Genomic DNA, 19,860 nt, shown 5'->3' on the forward strand with positions numbered 1-19,860 from the left:
CCAGGGAAATCTATGGGGGGAACATCAGCGGGGGGGAGGGGGCATGCACATCTCGGAGGGGAGGGTGTTCCCACTGGTGTGTGTACGTGTGTCAGTGTGCTTGCACCAATGTGTGTGTGCGTGTGCATGTCTTGGGGGGGTAATGCATGTGTCTCTGTGTGTGTGTGCTTGTCATTCTGTGCGTGTGCGCTCGCACCAGCATGTGCGCACACGTGTCTCTGGGTGTGTGCAGCGCCTGTCTCTGGGTGGGGGTGTGCATGTTGGTATATGTGCATGTGATTGTGTCTGGGGGGGGTCAGTGCGCATAAATGTCTCTGGGCACGGGGGGGGGGCTAGAGTTCAATTGGGCACAGACATTGGGAAACTCAATCAGTTGAAGGAGCCAAAATATCCTTCCCTTCCCTCTGCCCCCTTCCTCTCCCGGCCCCCCATGCCTCCCAGCCCCCCCTCCCATTCTCCCTCCCCAAGGAGCCTGGGGGCCATTGTTTGCCAAGTGTTTGCGTCAGGCCAGAGTCTGTTTCCAGTTTGTGTTAACAGGCCGGGCGGCTCTGGGGCAGAGAGCCCAGGAAACCTTCCCCCAACCGGCTGGGGTGGGGGGCTCCCTGGGCCCCCGCAGTATTAACCCTTCACTGCATGGTGGGCTGGGGGCAAGGAAGCCCAGGCCTGGGATAGTAAAAGGCTGTCGGTCAGGACATACAGGCAGGCACTGGCAGAGTGGGAGGGGGGAGCCCAGGGCTGGGATAACAGGGCATATTTCCCTGCGTAAGAAGCTGTAGAACATTTCATCCATAGCCAGACTCAGTTTAAAATATTTACTAATGGTTTGTACACGTTGTATACAGAGAAATCACTTCCCTGTCTCTGAGATGCAGCCACCTTTGGGGTGGCGCACGGGGGGCTGTTTACACAGGGACTCCTCACCTGGCACTGAGATGAAGCCACTGCTGGGGCTGAGCATGGGGTAGGGATCTCTCACCCAGCGCAGAGATGCAGCCACCTCTGGAGTGGGGCGCAACAACTGGGATTGCAGGATAGTTTCGGGCAGGAAGTGAGCCTCTGCTTCTTCTCACAGCCTCCTGGAGGTCTCCCATCCACAGACCTGCCCCAGCTTAGTGTAAGAGCTGAAGACAGCCCAGCTTACAATGGGACAGGGGGATGGGCTGCTTCTGGCTTTAGTGAAGGGTTAAGGCGGGGAGCCATGTCCCACCCCACCCCAGTGGGACACAGACTCTGGGGGGCCATTGCTCCCTTGGTGGGAAAGGCCCCAGAGGAGGGGGGAGTTGGTACAGGGAGCTTCCTGCCACCAGGAGCTTTAATTACACTCTAATTACAGAGGCAACAGCAGACACAAACATCCCTGCCTGCTCCCAGGGAGACCCAGGAGTACTGCCCCTCCCCCCCCACACACTCTAGCCCACCAGCCCCCACTTTCCTCCCAGGGCTGCGATAGACCCAGGAGTCCTGGACGGCCAGAGGGCCAAGTGTGGGGCTCAGTAGCCTAATACCCCACAGATTTCTCACATGATGCCCATTCCAAAGTTTCCATCATGGAGTCAGGGGCTGACTCAATAAAATTGTCTGGGAATAGAACCCAGGAGTCCTGACTCCCAGCCCCCCCCACCCCAGTAAAGCTGTCCAGCTGCAGGCAGTGTGGGCTCCACCCCTTTATTGTGAGAGCAACACACGTTAAGAATGGAACAGCATCTGGGGAGTCCCTGAACCTCCACACCCTCAGAGGGCCCCCACATTCTCTCCCCGAGACCTCCCCAACCCCCATTCTGAGCCCCCCCATAACTCCCCTTCCTTCCCCTAGCTCCAGGCCCCCACTTCCCACCCTTCTTGGCTCCATGACCCCTAGTTCCAGAGGTCTCTCAAGTCCTGCGGGCACTTCTCCATCCCTGTCAGTTTCTCGTAGCTTTTCTGGGGTGGGGGTAGCTGTGGGTCTCATCAGGGGTTCCCCACAATCAGCGGGGGGGCCCCAGAGCAGTGGGGGTGGCTCCTGTGTCCGTTTGGCAGAAGTCCATGGAGCAAGATAAGGAGGAACCCAGCCCTGGAGATGAGTGGGGGCCCATGTCCCAGCCAGGGTGCAGGGGATCCATGTCTCTGCCCTGGATCGTGGGGCCCAGTCCTAGTTCTAGTGCCAGCCCTGGGAAGGGGGTGATTCCACCTCCGGGATGGCCACTGGGCAATTCCAGGGGACCAGCTGATGGAGGCAGGACAGTTTTGGGGGGACCATGCTCCAGCTTGAGAGTTGGGAAATAAATGGGGGTCCATGTCCCAGCTGGGGGCTAAGGGGTAGCTCCAGGGTCCCAGCTGGGGGAGGGTGATGGGATGGCTCTGGACTCCGTGCTCCAGTTGGGGTGTCCATGTCCCAGCCAGGGGGCAGGGTGGCTGCAGGGCCCTTGCTCCAGCCAGGGCATCGGCCTCCAGGTCCCAGCCAGGGGCTATGGGGTGGCTCCAGGGTCTCAGCTGGGGAAGGGTGCAGGCCAGTCCTGGCATCCCAGCCAGGGGGTCTTGTCTCCCAGCTGGGAGTGGGGGGAGGCATCCTGGTCCCTTTGTGTTCTGGGCCCCCCCCAGTCTCAGACGCTGGTCCGGCAGGTGGTCGGGTGGGCCCCTGCAGAGGGGTGCGGGGGCCCCTTGCCCCCCGCACTGGTGACCCAGCGGTAGCACTGCGTGACGCTGCGGCTCTTGGCCCTGGCACCGCAGCGGGTGCAGTACACGATGCCCAATGCCACCATGATCACCAGGAAGACGCAGAGGGGCACCAACAGTGCCACCAACAGCCACCGGTCATCCCGCTTCCTCCGTGCCCGCTCCCCGCCTGGAGAGGTGCTGGGGTCCTCTGAAGGAGGCAGCGGAGCCCTGGCCCTGTCTGCCGCAGGGTCCCCCTCCCCCATGCTGTAGGGTGAGGCAGGAGCACCAGGGGACCTTGGAGATCTGAGGCTTGGGGGGCTGGTGCTGGGGGTTGGGGGGCCAATTGTGGGAGTGATAGCGGGGCTCGTGTGAGGAACTGGGGGGCCATCGGTGGGCTCTGGGCAGGCAGTGGATGTGGGAGGGATCCGGGTGGTGGTGCTGGGGATTGGGGGGCCAGTGGTGAGGTCTGGGGGAGCAGTGGTTGTGGAAGGGATTGGGGGGCTGGTGGTGGTTGCTGGGGGGGCAGTGAAGGGGCGAGGGGCTGAGTGGCCGGTGCTGGGGTGCGGGGCTGCAGGAGAGAGACCGGAGTGGGAAGCAGTGGGGTCGGAGAATGCCCGGGTCAGGCTGAATGGCTCGTCCGTCCCCAAAACCTGCAGCACCTCCGCCCCCCACTCCTGCTGGTCCCCGAAGCGCGGGTAGAAGGTCTGCTGCCTGGTGGCCAGCGCGGGGGGCTCTGCCAGGGGGGCACAGCTGATGCCGTCAGCCTCCAGCTCGTAGCCCTCGGTGCAGTAGCACTCGAAGCCGCCCACGTAGTTGACGCACATCTGCTGGCAGACGCCGGGGATCTGGCACTCGTCGTTGTCGACGCAGTGCTGGGGCGCCTCCTCGGCCGGGCTGAAGCCCAGGTGGCACAAGCACAGGTAGGAGCCCTCGGTGTTCTCGCACTGGTGCTCACACGGGGCGGTGCCGCATTCATCCCGGTCGGCGCAGCCCCCGGCCCCGTCCTCCTCGTAGCCCAGCTGGCAGCGGCACTGGAAGCCGCCGGGGAAGTTGTCACACAGCTGCTCACACGGGCCCGTGGCACACTCGTCCGTGTCCTCGCACGCACGCCCATCGCTGGCCAGCGTGTAGCCCACGGGGCACAAGCACCGGTACCCTCCGGCCTCTCCTGGCACACACTCAAACTGGCAGGGGTGGTTCTGGCAGCCATCAGCTGGGGCGCAGGAGTGCCCGTCGGGCAGCAAGGTGTGGCCGGCGTGGCACTCGCAGGAGTAGCTGGGACCCTCGTCCACGCACAGCTGCTGGCAGCCCCCATTGTCACCCTCGCACCAGTCCCCCTGCTCCTCCCCGCACAGGGGCTCCTCCTTGGACCAGCCCACGGCGCCGTCGTCCTGCTGCATGCACAGCACCGAGACAGGGGCTGCGTTGCCACAGGCCACGGATGCCACCGTGCCGAAGGGGATGTGGCTCAGGGCGCTGCTGACCCGGCCGAAGGGCGTCGTGTAGCTCACGGGCCCCGTCTCCTCCGTGGCCAGCCCGTGGCACATGCCAGCGAAGCCGAAGTGGCAGAGGAAGCCGTCCACGGGCAGGGTGCACGAACCCTCCAGCCACTGGAAATTCTCCTGCGCGGCCGGGCCATAGCTCAGCACCACACAGCGCGAGGCCGAGCAAGCAGCACCCCCGGCCGGCTCGGCCCGCGCCCAGTTGGTGTAGAGCGTGTCTTGGTCGCCGGTGGTCCAGGTGAAACCACGCAGTGGGCGCTGCGGGAAGCATTGGCGTGGCTGGCGCTGCAGCCCGATCCAGAAGAGCCGCTGCTGCCCTGTACCCGGGCCCGTGGCCTGCAGCAGCTCCGCCACCTGGGCGGCCTCCTCGTGGTGCTTGAGTGTGGCCAGGTTCCCGCCGCGCTCCCGGCAGCTCCGCCAGGACTCCAGGAAGCTGCGGCGTTGGAAGAAGACAACGTAGCAGCCCTCGGGGCCGCAGGCAGCCTCGAGCCCCGGCCAGGCAGCCTCGGGCCCCGGCCAGGCACCCCGCACTGGCCCCACCAGCCCAGTCAAGAGCAGCCAGAGACACAGCATCGTCCTGGCGCCCACGGCTGCCTGCTCGGCTCTGTGCCTCCGCACGGAGCCCCTGCCCTTCTCTTCCCCTCGGCGGAGAGGGGCAGGATGGGACGGTGCACGCCCCTGCCCTTGTAAGGCAGAGAATTGGTCCCAGGCCCAGGGAGAGGGGGAGACAAGCTGGGAGGGGCAGCTGTGGGGATCCTGGACAGCCTGACCCAGAGGATGGAGGCAGGGTATGTGTGTGTGTGAGACCTTCCCTTGCTTGCGGCTGGATGAGAAATGCAGACCCCACTCCTCTCCAAGAGCTGGGATAGTCCTGGCTCCTAGCCCTCCTGATCTGACCACTAGATCCCGCTCCTCTCCTAGAGCTGGGGTAGATCCAGAGTCCTGTCTCCCAGCCCTCCTGGTCTAACCACTAGACATACCACTCCCCTCCTAGGGCTGGGGCTAGAACCCACGAGTCCAGACTCCCTGTCCCACCACCCTGCTTTCCTCTAGTAATTGCTGAAAGGGACAGACAGTGAATCTGCAGAGAATGGGTGTGTACAGTGACCATATGCTGCGGCTCACACTGACACACACATACAAAGACACATGCATATGCACACACAACACACTCACACACACTCTGCATACACTGCTCCATCCCCCTCGCCCACCCCAGTCCCAGACCTAGTTCAGCCCTTTGTTCCAGAAACCTGGAAGTTGGAACACTGGGTTGGAATTTGGTTCCTCACTTCCCCCCCTGCCCCCATGCCCTGCTGGGAGCGGGGAGAGGCTCATCGTGTGTTTCCTCCCGCCATCCTCCCCAGGACCTCATGATGATCAGGGCGATTCCCATGGGGAGCTGAGACCCGCAACAGGGCGCTGGGCCCAGACTGGGGGAAGTCAGTGTGCACGTGGGTGTGCGTGCACAGGAGAGTGAGTGCACACAAAGGTGCGCATTGCTTGGGAGGGCAGGAGAGCGTGGGGGGGGGCATAGAGGGACCAGAATTGTTCCTCGCCCTCACTTTCCCACACATGTGTGAGTACCCCCATGTGCAGCTTAGTTTGACAAGCTCTCTTGTGCAAGCTCAGTTTCTTCTGCCTTCTAACTTTCCCCTGAAAGCATACCCGCCTGTGTACACACATTCCTGGGCATGCACAGCCATCTGTACGCACACCCTCCCATGCATGCATTTTCCTGGCCATGCACACCCCTGTGCACACATACACTCCTGGTCATGCACGTGTTCCTTACTTCGTCATTCACACACTGGTTTGATCATTGTCCCACTGCACACCTGCGCAGACCCCCTCACGCATCCTCCCATGCTGCCACACACCCATGCCACCACATTGTCTTAGAGGCTCCCACACTCACCAGTGTGTATGCATAGTCGCACTGCCATGCGTGTGCATGCCCACCTGAGCATTTGCACATGTGCATTCACTTGTGGGCACACCCCTGGGCATATTTGCACAGGTGCTTCCCGTGCACTCCTACCTGCTCACCCTGTCTACTAAGCCAACTGGCAGTCCCTAGGGGACCCCATTCCTGGGGAAGCCGAGGCCAGCAGTACAGGTTCGCAAGGCTCTGGAGCGCCCCCCCCCCATGGCCAGGCGAGGGGAGACAGGGAAGGGTCCGAGCTCTGCGATCCAGGAATCTCGGGCTGCAGCCCCGACTAGGGGGGCAGGGATCCCAGCTGTCTCTGCTGTGAACTGGGGGGGGGGGTGTTAGGCGGGCTTTGTGGCGGGTGTGTGTTTCGGTGTGTGTGGCATGAGCCGAGGGGGAGGGCACAATGGGCCCAGCCGCGGGGGCTGGCGAGGGGAGGGGAGCCGGGGGCGAGGGCTGCAGGTCGGATGGAGGCGCAGCGCGGAAATGCATGGAATTCCTTGCGTGTGGGAACCAGGAGGGGAGAGGGGGGCGGCCGGCCAGCCGTGGGGCCTTTCCCCGCTAGGGGGCGCCAGCTCTGCTCCCCTCCAGCCCCAGCTGGGGGCAATGGCTGGCTCAGGGGAGTGGGACACAGGGCTCCCCCCGCAGGCACACGGGCTGCGATCCAGCGCCCGTTCAGCGCCCCTCCGAGAGGTGAGTTTTCTGTCTCAGCCTGGTCCCTGTTGGGGCAGGAGCCCCCGCCCCATAGGTAGTAAGTGACCACATCCCGTGCTAGCGGCCCCACAGGGATCCCCACGGCGGGGGTGAGGGTACCCCAGGCATACGCTATGGGAGCTCTTCCGCCCCGTTTCCCCTCGTGCTAATCAACGCCCCCCCCGCCCCCCTGGTTTCTGCTTGGTTGTTTTAAGAGACTGCAAGAAACACTGGCTTGTGACTGATGGAGCTGGGCCCCCCTGGATCTGCTTGGGGCTGGGGGAGACACTGACCCCTAGACCCCCGCCAGGTATTCACCCCCCCACCCTCCGATCAGACCGATGAACCCATCCCGCCCCGCTCCCCCTTCCCCTTCCGGCTGCAATGGGCCCATTCAGCCGGGTATCCCTGTGGGGAGGGATGGGGGTCAGGGAGCCAGCCCCTCCCTCGTTTTCATCCCCTTTCTGGACTCTTTCAGGCGGGGGGGGAAGGCTCTGTACTGGAGGGATGGGGGGGGGGCTGATTCTGCCCTGGGTCCTGGTTGCAGGCTCGGGTGGGCGGGGAGAGGAGCTCCCCAGTTAAGGGGCCTCTAGGCTGGGCTATAGGGATCCTAGCGCAGTGATGTGGGTTGAGCACCACCTGGTGGCAATGGGAGGAACTGAGAGCCAGGGCTCCTGGCTTAGCTCTGAGAGGAGAGTGGTGTCTAACGGTCAGAGCATGGGCGCTGCTGGCAAACTTTGCATGCAGTGAGTGACTCGATTTACCCCAGGCCAGGCAGGGAAATGCACGTGTGAATCACTCCCATGTAGTTAGCCTTGAAGACCTGTGCTGCCCCCTGGCAGCCTGGGGCTGACACTGCCTAAGCCCTATGGTCTGTAAGGGCAGGCAGAATTCCTAGTTAGCAACAAGGATTATTCTTCGCATTTGTCCCGATGGCCTTGCCCCCCCAGGACCGCACAGCCCCTGATAGACCCCAGGGACCTGAGCCACAGCGCCAGCTGTGAGGGACGGGACAGGTAATGTTGATATTGGCCCTTTACACAAAGGGCCACAGTGGGGGCTGGGTGAGCATCCCCCACTCCCTTCCCCTAGCTGGGGATAGACCCCAGGAGTCCTTGCTCCCAGCTCTTGTGCTCTAACCAACAGATCCCACCCAGAGCTGGGGATAGACTCCAGGAGTCTATTTACACACATGCCCTTCCCACCTTCATCACAGTGGCCCTGTGTGTAGTGCAGGGCTGGGGAGAGCTGAGGTCCCCTTGGCCGGGAAACAATCATGGCAGGCTCAGAGTTCCAGACCTGGACATGGTCTCGTGCCCCACGCCTGGCAGCCCTAGGGACTGTGTCATCACAGCTCCCCCCAGCCCAGAGTATCTCCCATTACGTGTATGGAGGGAGCAGGGGAACCACCCCAAGGCCTGACTCCTGCCCTTAAGGATGGGGACAGATCCCCCAGAGAGGCTCACGGTTACATGGCTGCTTGGCCCCACTAGGAGCTGGGCTGCGACCCCCCTCCAAGTCAATCCACTCATGGGACACAGAACAGGGACCAGCACCCCACAGAGGGGAAAGGCCCCATATCTCACTCCCCTGAGCCAGCCTGTGCTTGAACCAGAGCTGGGACATACACTTCTTCTCAGCTCTCCCTCCCCAGCAGAGACAGGAGACAAGAGAGACACTAAGAAGCAAAAACAATTTAAAAATCAGGGTAAAAAACCCATTTACAGGTTTCTGTGTGTGCGGGGGTGATTTTCCTCCGCCATGTTCAATACAGAGAATGCGTCGCTTGGGAATCCTGCCCCAGGCCCAGCAAACACTCCCCCATGTCTGCACCCCAGCATTGCAATGTGGAGAGAGGGGGGCATGGAAAGAAGTTCCCCCACCCCACCAATGCAATCAGGCTCCTGCAAAGCTTGTGAATAACCCTTTAAGGCCAGCCATGTGCTTGGGAAAGGGTGAGGCTAGTTGGGGCCCCACCCCAATCCAGTTTGTTGTGTCATTGATCCCTTTATTCCTCCCCTCAAATTTCCTCCCCAACGCCCCCTTATTTGCTTCCCAAGGGCCAATCCCACAGGGATAGGGGGCCCCAGCTAGCCCCTCCCTCTGGTCCCTACAGCACATTCCCCATGGTGTTAGCCAGACTTGGGAGTGGGGGACTCCCTGGCCTCATTGACCCCTCCCCAGCAGGGGCATCTCCCTGAGATCCAGCCCGAAACAGCCTTGTCTGAACCCCACCCGCTCCTGCCTCTAGCAGGCTGCTGCAGGGGCCCACTTGGCCCCTAGGGGGAAGGGAGACATCACTGATGTGGCCAGGGCAGAGCCCAGGGATTGGGATGGAGAGTGCCCTGGGCTTATGAGAGAGGCACACCGTCCCTCTCCCCACCCCACCCAGACCCAACCCCCTGGCACTATGATTATTCTCCCCCACCCCCACCCCCAGAAAAAAGGTTCCCAAAAGAAGCCCTGTGATTGGTCAGCCAGCGAGAAAGGCAGAATCAAGGCGATACTGACAGGGAGGAAAGGGTTAATGAAGAGATGGGGCAGCTGAGCTAGTGGGGAGGGGGTGAGACAGGGGTGTCCCTATCTCACAGTGACCCCCAGCTTCTCCAGGATGCGGGTCCCCTTTTCCAGGTACTCGGCTCGCTGCAGCCAGAAGGTATCCTTGTCCTTCATGATGTCGGCCAACACGGCACCTCCCAGGAACACCATGTGCTTCCGCCGTGGTGGGTCCTCGATCCGGATCTTGAATTTCTGCAGGGGGAGAGAAGACCATTTATTAAAAACGGAATCCCCAGGATTCAAACCCAGAGCCAGGAGAAGAGGCTCCGCCCCCTCAGCTATGGGACGAGTGTGACTGGTCTCAGTCACAGGGTCAATGGGATCAGGATTTCACCCCTGGATTTTAAGGCCAGAAGGCCTGTTCTGAACCCCTGCATCACCCCTGGGCAAATCCCCCTCATATGGCAGGGGCCTCCTTGGCCCCACACGCAGGTCAGCTGCAATGGATTGTGGGTGGCACTGGGAAGCTGAGCTGGCCTGTCCCACGCAGGGAGGGGACTGTAGGCCCCAGGCCCATTGCAATGGAGCTAGGGTCCAGTGGGGCAGTGCCCATGCACCCCACATGGTGCCCACTCACCGACAGCTTCTCCACGTCGCCTTTGAGCACCCGCTCCAGGTAGAGCTGTTTGATCTCACGCTCCAGCCGAGAGGGCAGGCCCGGGTACATGGTGGAGCCGCCCGACAGCACAATGTGCTTGTAGAACTCTGCCCTGGGGAGAGGGATGGAGTGAGACAGACAACATCCCGTGGGAGGGGTCCTTGGGGCTCAGCCCCACTGCACCCCTAGGATCCCCACTCACCCTCCCAACCCCCCAGCTCCCCACTCAACCCCCAAACAACTTCCCCCAGGATCCCCCCAAACAGGCTTACCCCAGTGACTGCCTCCACTCACCCCCCAACGCCCTAGGATCTCCCCAGCAACCCCCCTCCAATCGGCCCCCTGGAATCCACCAGCAACCTCCCAATCCCCAATAATTCCATCACCTCCCCTACTAGTTCTCACACACACAAAAAATCCCCACCAATGGTCTTGCCTCCTAGGCCTGCAGGCCCCCCCGCCTGTGGCCCAGTGTCGGGAGAGGGGGCTCCAGGCTCCACCTCCCACCCCCTTGCTCACCTGGTGTCGATATCAGCTGCCTGGATGGTGTTGAAGAGCAGCTCAGCCACACCCACGCCCTCCACATTGATGAGGTGGGGCTGGAATAGGGCCTCGGGCGCCTCAAACCGCTCACCCCCCACCTTGATCACACGTCCATCGGGCAGCTGTGGGGAGCAGAGGGAGAGGCTGTCAGCAACACTGCCTGAGTCTGCAGAGAGCCTGAGCTGATTGCTCCAAGGGGGAGAATCACCCCAGGCATCCTAATGGGGTGTTAACTCCCAGCCCCACTGTGCTAAGGTCCCCACCATCCCAGCAAAGGTCTCTCAATGGGGCAGGAGTGACCCACCCATCCACCAAGCAGAGACATACCCCCAGCCGCTCCCTCACCATGTAGGACTCCACCAGCACTGTGGTCTCTTGAGCCAGCTTCTGCTCCTGCTCAATGTTGTACCCCACATAGCAGAGCTTCTCCTTCATCATCCGCACCGTCTCGAAATCCGCAGAGTGGTTAAAAGCGTAACCCCGCAGCAACAGGAGCTGCCAGGAGGGGGAGACAGAGTCATGGGGGGAACCTGCAGTACCAGCAGCTGCCAGGAGGGGGAGACTATAGTAACAGGAGCTGCTGGGGCCCTTCCCATAGAAGTCCCGCCCCTCCCTCTGGCCTCCTGTGAGGATCTGGGGAAGGCATGGGTACGATCTAGGCACTCCGAGTGGGAGCAGGAACTGGCTGCCTGGCTCCTTCCCACGCGGGACGCTCCTTTCGAGGTGCAGCCTTTTGCCTGCCCGACGCCCTGTTCGCCCCCACAGTGGGCAGAGAGTCCGAGGGCTGGTGGCAAAGGAGGAGGCTGGACGGTTATAAAGGGGAAGATCTGAGCTCTTGGGAGGTTTGGGCCATTTTCGACAGAGTAGCCTTGAGGCAGGGGCCCTGCCTGAGCCCAGCTGCGTGGAGGCCTCCCCAGGGAAAGGGAACTAGTGGCAGGCGCTGCAGGCAGGAGGTCGGGGCTGCAGGATCTGAGCTCGCTCTGCTGCGTGGGATGAGGTCAAAGGGCAGCAGGTGAGTTTCGGGGCAGGGTCCGGGTGCGATATCTGCTTCACAGCTGCCGCGGGGCTCCTGGGGGAGCCGAGCTGGACCCAGAAAGCTCACACCTTGGGACAGGGGCTGGACTCCATTTAGGTTCCGGGAGGCTTAAGACATCCAGGGACCCCGGGGCGTGGATTCCCCTCACAGCAGTCCGACAGGCGGCTAGCAAATCTATGACGCACCCTCAGCCGGCTCTCACCTTGATGAGGTAGCGGGTGATGTCCCGTCCCGCGATGTCCAACCGCCGGGTGAGGTGGGGCAGGGAGAAGCCCTCGTAGACAGGGCAGATGTGGGTCACACCGTCCCCAGAGTCCACCACCACCCCAGTCAGCAGGCCTGAAATGGGAGGGGAGGTTACTGTGCTGAGAGGCAATACGCCCATCTACCCTGGTATCCCACCTCCAAAGGCATCAGGACTGGCCATGTCAGGAAAGGTGACAATGGCCCCTTTGTGGCGAAACAGGAAATAACATGCCCAGAGGTGACATCTCCCCTGCCCATCCTCCCAAAGCAGGGCTCCCCTGGTCATTCCCTGCACTTCCCTCCCTAAACCCTGCTCCCCTCTCAGCCTCCAGGACATCCAGTGGCAGTGAGTTCCCCAGGCCAGCACACTGGTTGACTGGTTCACTCACCTGCCATACAAGCAGGATAGATTTCACCACGGTAACACGTTCCCCTGCATTCCCTCTACTGCCCCTGACTCTGCCACCTCTACTCCCCCCAGACCTCTTGCACCCTCCCCCCTCTGGCCCTCCCATACCTCACCTTCTCAGCCCCTTCCATCCCCCTTCAGGCCCCCACCCCTGCTCCGGCCCCAGCGCCCCCTCACCCTGGGCGTAGAGAGTCAGCACGGCCTGGATGGCGATATACACGCCTTCGAACTGGTACGTCTCGAACATCACCTGGGGGGAGAGAAGAAACCATGGGCACAGCCCCGCCACTGCCCTTCAACCCCAACCTCCCGCCCCTGCTATCCCAGCCCTGGGCTCCCTCCCCCACCCGATGTCCCTCAAGCTCTGCCAGTGCCCCTCAATCCTGCCCCACAGCTGCCCCCCCCCGGGCTGTGCTGATGCCCCTCAGTCCTGCCCCGCAGCCCCCTCCCCCCCCGGCTGTGCTGATGCCCCTCAGTCCTGCCCCGCAGCCCCCTCCCCCACCCGGGCTGTGCTGATGCCCCTCAATCCCGCCCCACAGCCTCATCCCGTGCTGATGCCCCTCAGTCCCACAGCCCAGCCTGACCTCGATGATCTTCTCGCGGTTCTTGGTGGGGTTCATGGGGGGCTCGGTGAGCAGGATCTTACAGGTGCGGGGGTCGACGTTGAGTTTCTCGGGCCCGAAGGTGTAGTCCCACAGGTACTTCATGTCGTCCCAGTTGCGCACGATGCCGTTCTCCATGGGGTAGTTCACCTCCAGCATGGAGCGCAGCTCGCTGGCCTCATCCCCTACCATCAGGTCCTGGGGCGGCGGTGGGGAGGGAGGAGATTTGAGACACCAGCACTTTGGCTAAGCCACCACGGGAGGCCAGGGCCCCTCTGCCCCAGATCCCTAAGGAGCCCGTCCCCCCAAGGGAAGGCTCCCCTTCAAAGCCCCCCTCCCCTTACCTGACCCCTGTGGGACATGCCCCCCCTGCCAGAGCCTGACCTTGATCTCGATGTTGCCCACACGAGCGGTGGAGCGGATGATGGGGCGCCCGACCAGTGCGGGGAAGATGTGCTCAGGGAAGTTGGAGCCGGCAAAGCCGCACTTAACGAACTGGGGAGACAGAGAGAGGAAAATGAACCAGGTGACAACCCCTCCGAGTCTCCACCCACCCAGCCACACAGGATCTCCCCAAGCTGGGGGTAGATCTGCCCCATTCCTCCCTCCAGCTGGCTTAGCGGCACCGGAGAGACATGCTGGGGCCACTTGGCTACTCCTGTTACCCTCAAAACACCTAGAGGGACCCAGTTACCTTTGTTCTGAGGTGGGGGGGATCCCAGGCTAGCTGGGCCCACCAGGATGATTGGGGGTGAGGAGCAGAAGGATACCAGGCTGGATGGTCACTGGAAATATCACCCTTTAAATCCCTACAGAATTTCTCCCCTCAGCCCCAAATCCTCTTGGCCCAGCCCTGAGCCACAGACACCCCTGCCCCGGGGGGGGGGGAGGAGCCAAATTGCTGCAAAGAACTGTGTCCAATGCCCCCTGGGCTGGCCTGACCCTCCCTATCTGCACACCAAGCACTAGCAGGAGGTGCTACATGTATACAGGGTCACAAGCCCCACCTCCCTCCCCAGCCATGGAGGGAAGTAGCCCTGGGTGCAGAGTCTAGAGGAAGTGACACTTCTGCTTTTGTAGACACTCACCACTCCCTCGCTCCCCGCCTCTCCTCTCCACTCCCCCGCCATGGAAAGGGAGAGGCTCCATCGGTACCCTCATGCAGGGAGATGTGGATACCCTGCTATTAGAAATATTAGGGTAGTGCCTAGAGGCCCTGTAAAGCAGCGGTTCTCAACCAGGGGTCCAGGGCCCCCTGGGGGGCCGTGAGCAGGTTTCAGGGGGTCTGCCAAGCAGAGCCAGCATTAGACTCACTGGGGCCCAGGGCAGAAAGCCGAAGCCCTGCTGCATGGGACTGCAGCCTGGGGCCCCGAGAACCACCACCTGGGGCCGAAGCCAAACTCTGAGCAACTTAGTTTCGTGGTGCCCCCTGTGGAGTGGAGCCCCAGGCAATTGCCCTGCTTGCTACCCCTTAATGCCAGCCCTGCAGAAAGCCAGGTGTTGTGGTCCAGGAGCGCCATGGAGCTTTTATAGCGTGTTGGGTGGGCCTCTGAAAGAAACATGTTGAGAACCCCTGCTGTAACGGACTAAGATAATATCCCTTTAAATAGTGAGTCCTTTAGGGGTGCTCACCGTGTTCTATGCTTTAGAAGTCAGAGCAGCAGTATGAGAGCAGGGCCCCCATTATGCCAGGCACTACCTAGACATACAGTGAGAGACAGTCCCTGCCCCGAAGAGCTCCGTCTGAACAGACAAGGGGTGGGAGGGGAAACTGAGGCCCAATGACAGGAAAGGTCCCACCCAAGGTCACACAGGAAGATGGTGGCATAGCTACAAGTAGAGTCCCAGTCCCACCCCCACTTAAGCATGCTGCTTAATTTTGTTCCTATCTGTGGATGACCTCATTACCCATCGCAGTGCCCTGCCACCTCTCCAAGCCTGGCCTCTTGAACACCCAATGACAGCGAGCTCTGCAAGTTAATTAAGAGTTTGTGTAAAAGTACTGGGCCTGATCCTCTCACCTGCCCCCAGGGCATTGGGCCCATTACTCCCCCTGAGCAGTGTAAGTTTCACCCAAGGCTCCTTGGCTCCCAGATTAGGCAAGAGTGTCCCCCTAGGCCTTCCTCAGACCCATTAACCTGTGGAACCCTCTGCCACTGGACACAGCTTGCAGGTTAATTCTGTCTCGTGTTGAACAGCAGGCCTGGGCAATCATAGCAAAAGCACTGGCAGACTGGCCCTGCCTGCTGTGGGAGAGTGAACCCTGCAGCGAGCAAGCGGATGTGGAGAAAGAGGAAATGCAAGAGCTGAGCCTGCTTCTGCTAGCACAACACATGCACTCACCCCAGCAGAGAGGCACCCGCAGACCCAGCCTGCTGGAGACAGGCACATCCCATCTGGCTCTATCGCTCCTAGCAGCACCCTGCATTTCTGGGCAATCTCTCCTTCTTCTGCCTACGGACTCCGCGAGGCCAAAGCCTCTAGAGCAACAGCCCTTAAAGAGAAATCTCATTTCTGATTCCTTTTACAGGCACTTTCCTGGCGTCCCCCCTGCAAAGCGGGTTTTGCTTCGTGTTTCATTTACAAATTACCTTCCGCTTTGGCATAATGCAGGCCTGTGTCCCCTTTAACCCCCAACTCAGCAAGTGTGGGCGGGGCTGCCATTGTGCCAGGCACTGCACAGACCCTGACCGAGATCAGGGCCCTATTGTGCCAGGCGCTGCACAGAGCCCCCTTCCCCCTGGCTGAATTGGGACCCCTTGCGTTGGGTGCTGCACGGAGCTGAGATCGGGGCCCTGGTGAGAACAGCCAGGTTGTAGACACTTCCGACTGACGCTTGGATAGATCCAGCGAGCAGTGCCAGAGTTCCCTGCCAAACACACAGCATTGCTGCTAACCTGCAGAACTCACATGGCAATTGCCAGACTGGCTCAGAGCCAAGGCCCCTCTCGCCCGGAATACTGTCTCTGACAGTGACCACTGCCTGTGGAATTGGTCAGTGGAAGGTGTAAGACTCCTGCAGTAGGCAATGGGGAATAATCCTCCACACATTAGCCTCCCCCTGCTCTCTCACTAATGGGTAGAGATTGGCTCAACCCCTGGAGTTTGAGGTTTCATCCCCCTGCCAGGATTTGTGTCAGCTTCAACAATTCCAACTCTGCAGATTCTGCTTCTCCACAAAAATAAGCAATCCCTTCTTGGACTTTGCTGAGTTTTCAGCCTCAACAATGACAGGTTTCAGAGTAGCAGCCGTGTTAGTCTGTATTCGCAAAAAGAAACGGAGTACTTGTGGCACCTTAGAGACTAACCAATTTATTTGAGCATAAGCTTTCATGAGCTACAGCTCACTTCATCGGATGCTCACTTCATCGGATGCATCCGATGAAGTGAGCTGTAGCTCATGAAAGCTTATGCTCAAATAAATTGGTTAGTCTCTAAGGTGCCACAAGTACTCCTTTTCTTTTAGCCTCAACAATGTCCTGTGGCAGTGAGTCCCACGGGCTAAATATATCTTGTGTGAACCAGCATTGCCTTCTCTCAGCCTTGACTTCATGGCAAAGCTTGCCAATGAAGCAGGTTAAAAAGAGTTTGTCGCTTGGAAATATTGAAGAAAAGACTCTTACAATGTTCGCTTTAATGTATATCACACACTGAGGCTTCTTTACAGATAGAGGAGTGCCTGTGGAAGTGGGGGTTTGCCCCACAGAGGTGATGAAAGGGTTAATGTGGGCCTGAGAGCCCAATTAACACAGCTGGCTGCACCTGGAAGGTGGGCCAGGCCTCAGTGAAGATGAAGCTCAGCTGGGGAGGAGCTGGATGGAGCTATAAAAAGAGAAAGGGGGGGGGTGTGTGGAAGAACCATCCTGGTGAGGGGAAGGGGAGAGAAGAGAGAGCCCTAAGTAGCATGGTAAGGTTCTGATTGCGGGTAGGGGTGCCTGGAAGGCACCAGATTGAAGCAAGCTCCTTTGCCTGACCTGACCCGACCCAAGGGTAGGGCCCAGATCTCTGGGAGAAACCCTGGGAGCTTGTTACACAGCCCAGAGGGAAGCTGGGGATGAGGCCTGAAGAAAGGACAGAGACCAGGGAGACAGTGACAAAGCATCTGATGGCACAGAGCTTGGCTGCATGTGCTAGGGGCCCTAGACTGAACCCAGCATAGAGGGTAGGCCTGGACCCTCCCCCAAGCAGCCCCTGGGAGAGGTAGTGTGAGGCCTCTGAGAAGGGTGACTGAAAGAGAGGCTGGTGTGAAGGGCTGTAGGGAATCACAGGGCCTGGAGTTGAGTACCAAAGATCCAGTGTAAGAATGGGGACTACTGTTAGTTTTGGCTACCAGAAGCTAAAGGGGTAGAAGCGAGTGGTGAGAAGAGGAACTCCACCACAGTTGGTGTGACCAAGGGCAGGGGAAGTAGTGAGGAAACAGCTGTTACCTCTCCATTCTCCACAAGGGCAAGCACGAGGGTGAGCCCACTCTTCTACAGGACTGGAAGGGAGCTCCTTGACTAGCAAGTCTATCACAGCCCCCCTCTCCCCCCGAGCATCCATCTCTGGGGGGGGCGTTTGCCCCCCACTGCTGGGGGAAGCTGTACCAGATCCTCCTGCCTCTGAGGGGCACAACCCTTCTTCTCACTTCTAGCCTCAGCTGATCCCTGGCCAGTTTAACCCCATTTGTTCTTGTGTCCACTTAAACTTCAATAGCTCTTCTCCCTCAGGGGTTCTCCCCCGTGTATTTAGAGGGAGCAACCAGATCCCTTCTCTGGCCAGGCTGAAGAGACTCCGCTCTTCCAGGCTCCTCCCCTAAGATTGGCTCTCTATTCCTCTGATCAGCCTAGGAGCCAGCTTCTCTGTTGAAGGGGGTGACCAGAACTGCACCCAGCATTCCTGATGTGCTCTTACCACTGCCTTGTCTAATAGTCTTCATGCTCCCCCGCTCTCTAATGGAGGTGCCTTACTTATACTGGATATAAAAAGTTCCCCCTACACAATGCAATTCAGCAGAGGGGATGAGTCAGGGTGGGGTGACAGCTGAGATTCCTGGGTTCTATTCTTGGCTCTGCCACTGAGCTGCTGTGTGACCTTCAGCAAGTCCCTTTTCCTGCCTCAGTTTCTCTTCCCACCCTTTGTCTATTCAGATGGTGAGCTCTGCAGGGCAAGGACTGTCTCTCGCTGGGTGGCTGGGCAGCACTGGGCACAAGGGGGCTCTGAGCTCGCTCAATGGGTCTGGCACGACAAGGGCCCTTGACTTGAGGCTGGGAGTAGAGCTTCCACCGTAATGCAAAGAAGAAACAGAAATGGACTTTTCTCAGACTGGAAAAATGGCTCCGGTGCCAGTGGCCGAGGCTGCCCCTGGGCCTCCCCGGGCTGCCCCGCTCTCTGCGGGGAGCTGGGCCCCGTGTATGAGCCAGGGCAAGCAGGAAGCGCCAACGCCGAGAAGCTGGAGGAGTCGCTGGGCCCCTTCCCCACCCGGGGCAGCCGGCCAAGCCGGAACAGGGGCAGCCGCCGCCCGCGCAGTTACCCCGCCTGCTCCTCCACCTGGCGAGCGGGAACCCAGCACCGCACCCCGGGGAGCGGGGCGAGGCTCTTCCGGCGGCTGCAGAACCCTTTAAGCCGATTGCTTCTTGCCGGGGCCAGTGGGAAGGCCCGCTCCGCCCTGCTCCTCCCGGGGCCCGCTTCCCCCCCCCCCCCCGAACCCCGCTGAAACCACCGCGCTGGCGGCGAGGCTGGGCCGGGTCTCGGTCCCGAGGCCCGGCTCGCCGCCGCCCTTGCCCCCAGCCGCCGCCCCTGCGCAGGGGTGGGTGGGGCCGGCCGGGGCTGCACACTCACCCCCGTGCCATTGTCGCACACCACCACCCTGCGGCCCTGGCTGTCCATGGGGGCTCCGCCTCTCGCTGCCCTGCGCCGTCTGAGCCACGGAACCCCGGCCCCAGCCCAGCGCCCCGGCTCCCAGCGCAGGAAACCGGCCCCGCTGATGTAACGTCCTGGGCTGGGACCGCGTCGGGGGCGTGGTGCGGCTGTGGGCCACGTGCTGCTGCCCCCTGCTGGGCAGAATCCGAAAAGGGGGTCCCCGCTGCCGCGGCCCCCGCGGGAAAAGCTGCCTTTAGTCAGCGGCTTGCTGGTCGAGCAGGGGCCGGCAAACTTTTTGGCCTGAGGGCCGCATCGGGTTTCTGAATTGTATGGAGGGCCGGGTAGGGGAGACTGCCTCCCCAAACAGCCAGGCGTGGCCCAGTCCCCGCCCCCTATCCGACCACCCCCCTCTGCTTCTCACCCCCTGACGGCCCCATAAGGACCCCTGCCCCATCCACACACCCCCTGCTCTCAGGCCCCTGACTGCCCCCGGCCCCTGATTGCCACCCGCAGCCCCATCCAACCCTCCCTCTCCTTCCTGAGTGCCCCTACAGCCCCATCCAACCACCCCTTCTCCCTGATCGTCCCCGGACCCCCTAACTGCCCGCCACCACCCCATCCAACCCTCCCTCTCCTTCCTGACTGCCTCCCTGGGACCCCCGCCCCCATTCAACTCCCGTGGTCCCTGTCCTTTGACCGCCCCAACCGCTATCCATGCCCCGACCACCCCCTAAGCCGCCCTGCCCTCTATCCAGCCCCCGCTCCCTGCCCCCTTACCGCACAGCACAGAGCACCGGATCAGGCCGGGCTGCCCAGAGCATTGCACGGTGAGGTGAGGCTGTGGGGGAGGGGGGACAGCAGGAGAGGGGCCAGGGACTAGCCTCCCGGGCCAGGAACTCAGGGGCCGGGCAGGACGGTCCCGTGGGCCAGATGTGGCCCGTGGGCGTAGTTTGCCAACCTCTGTGTTAGAGCCACACACACAGCAAGAGTCCGGGGGCACCTGGCAGGTCATGACAGGGGTCTGCATCTTGGGGCACAGTGGGGGTCACTGGGTCAAGGGGGGAGAGGCCATACTGTCTGGATTACCCCCATTACTGCAGGGGCTCAGCACCTCTCTAGTTCCCCTTCCCTACAGGAGGCAGGGCAGCGCTGTGATCCCTACTGTAGAGGCCTGGCCCATGTCAGCTGGCTTGGATTAATGGGGCTCTGGTTGCAGGGCTGTAGAATTGCTGTGTAAACATTCAGGTTTGGGCTGGAGCCCAAGCTC

General features: G+C 61.1%; 2 protein-coding genes across 2 annotated transcripts; both read right to left on the reverse strand.

The window, feature by feature from the left end:
• Positions 1-1,814: 1,814 nt before the first annotated feature.
• On the reverse strand, positions 1,815-4,768 carry CD248 (CD248 molecule). The gene has a single exon (XM_073354828.2). It carries the CDS (start codon positions 4,707-4,709, stop codon positions 2,580-2,582), a length of 2,130 nt encoding a protein of 709 aa, XP_073210929.2. The 5' UTR covers positions 4,710-4,768; the 3' UTR covers positions 1,815-2,579.
• A 3,670-nt stretch (positions 4,769-8,438) lies between these two features.
• Positions 8,439-18,752, reverse strand: LOC140914251 (actin-related protein 2-B). The gene is made up of 9 exons (XM_073351643.2): positions 18,573-18,752; positions 13,137-13,247; positions 12,735-12,950; positions 12,328-12,400; positions 11,698-11,834; positions 10,805-10,954; positions 10,436-10,581; positions 9,896-10,028; positions 8,439-9,510 (listed from the first exon to the last, which is right to left on the reverse strand). Exons 1-9 carry the CDS (start codon positions 18,618-18,620, stop codon positions 9,340-9,342), a joined length of 1,185 nt encoding a protein of 394 aa, XP_073207744.1. The 5' UTR covers positions 18,621-18,752; the 3' UTR covers positions 8,439-9,339.
• Between the last annotated feature and the right edge of the window lie 1,108 nt (positions 18,753-19,860).

The sequence above is a fragment of the Lepidochelys kempii genome, chromosome 7, assembly GCF_965140285.1.
Source record: "Lepidochelys kempii isolate rLepKem1 chromosome 7, rLepKem1.hap1, whole genome shotgun sequence".
Classification (NCBI taxonomy): domain Eukaryota; kingdom Metazoa; phylum Chordata; order Testudines; family Cheloniidae; genus Lepidochelys; species Lepidochelys kempii.

Coding starts and splice junctions, on each gene's coding strand:
- CD248 (XM_073354828.2), bottom strand. CDS start 4,709: ATGCTGTGTCTCTGGCTGCTCTTGACTGGGCTGGTGGGGCCAGTGCGG.
- LOC140914251 (XM_073351643.2), bottom strand. CDS start 18,620: ATGGACAGCCAGGGCCGCAGGGTGGTGGTGTGCGACAATGGCACGGGG. Junction 12,951..13,136: donor TGGGCAACATCGAGATCAAG/GTCAGGCTCTGG, acceptor CCGCCGCCCCAG/GACCTGATGGTAGGGGATGA. Junction 10,955..11,697: donor TCACCCGCTACCTCATCAAG/GTGAGAGCCGGC, acceptor CCCTCCTGGCAG/CTCCTGTTGCTGCGGGGTTA.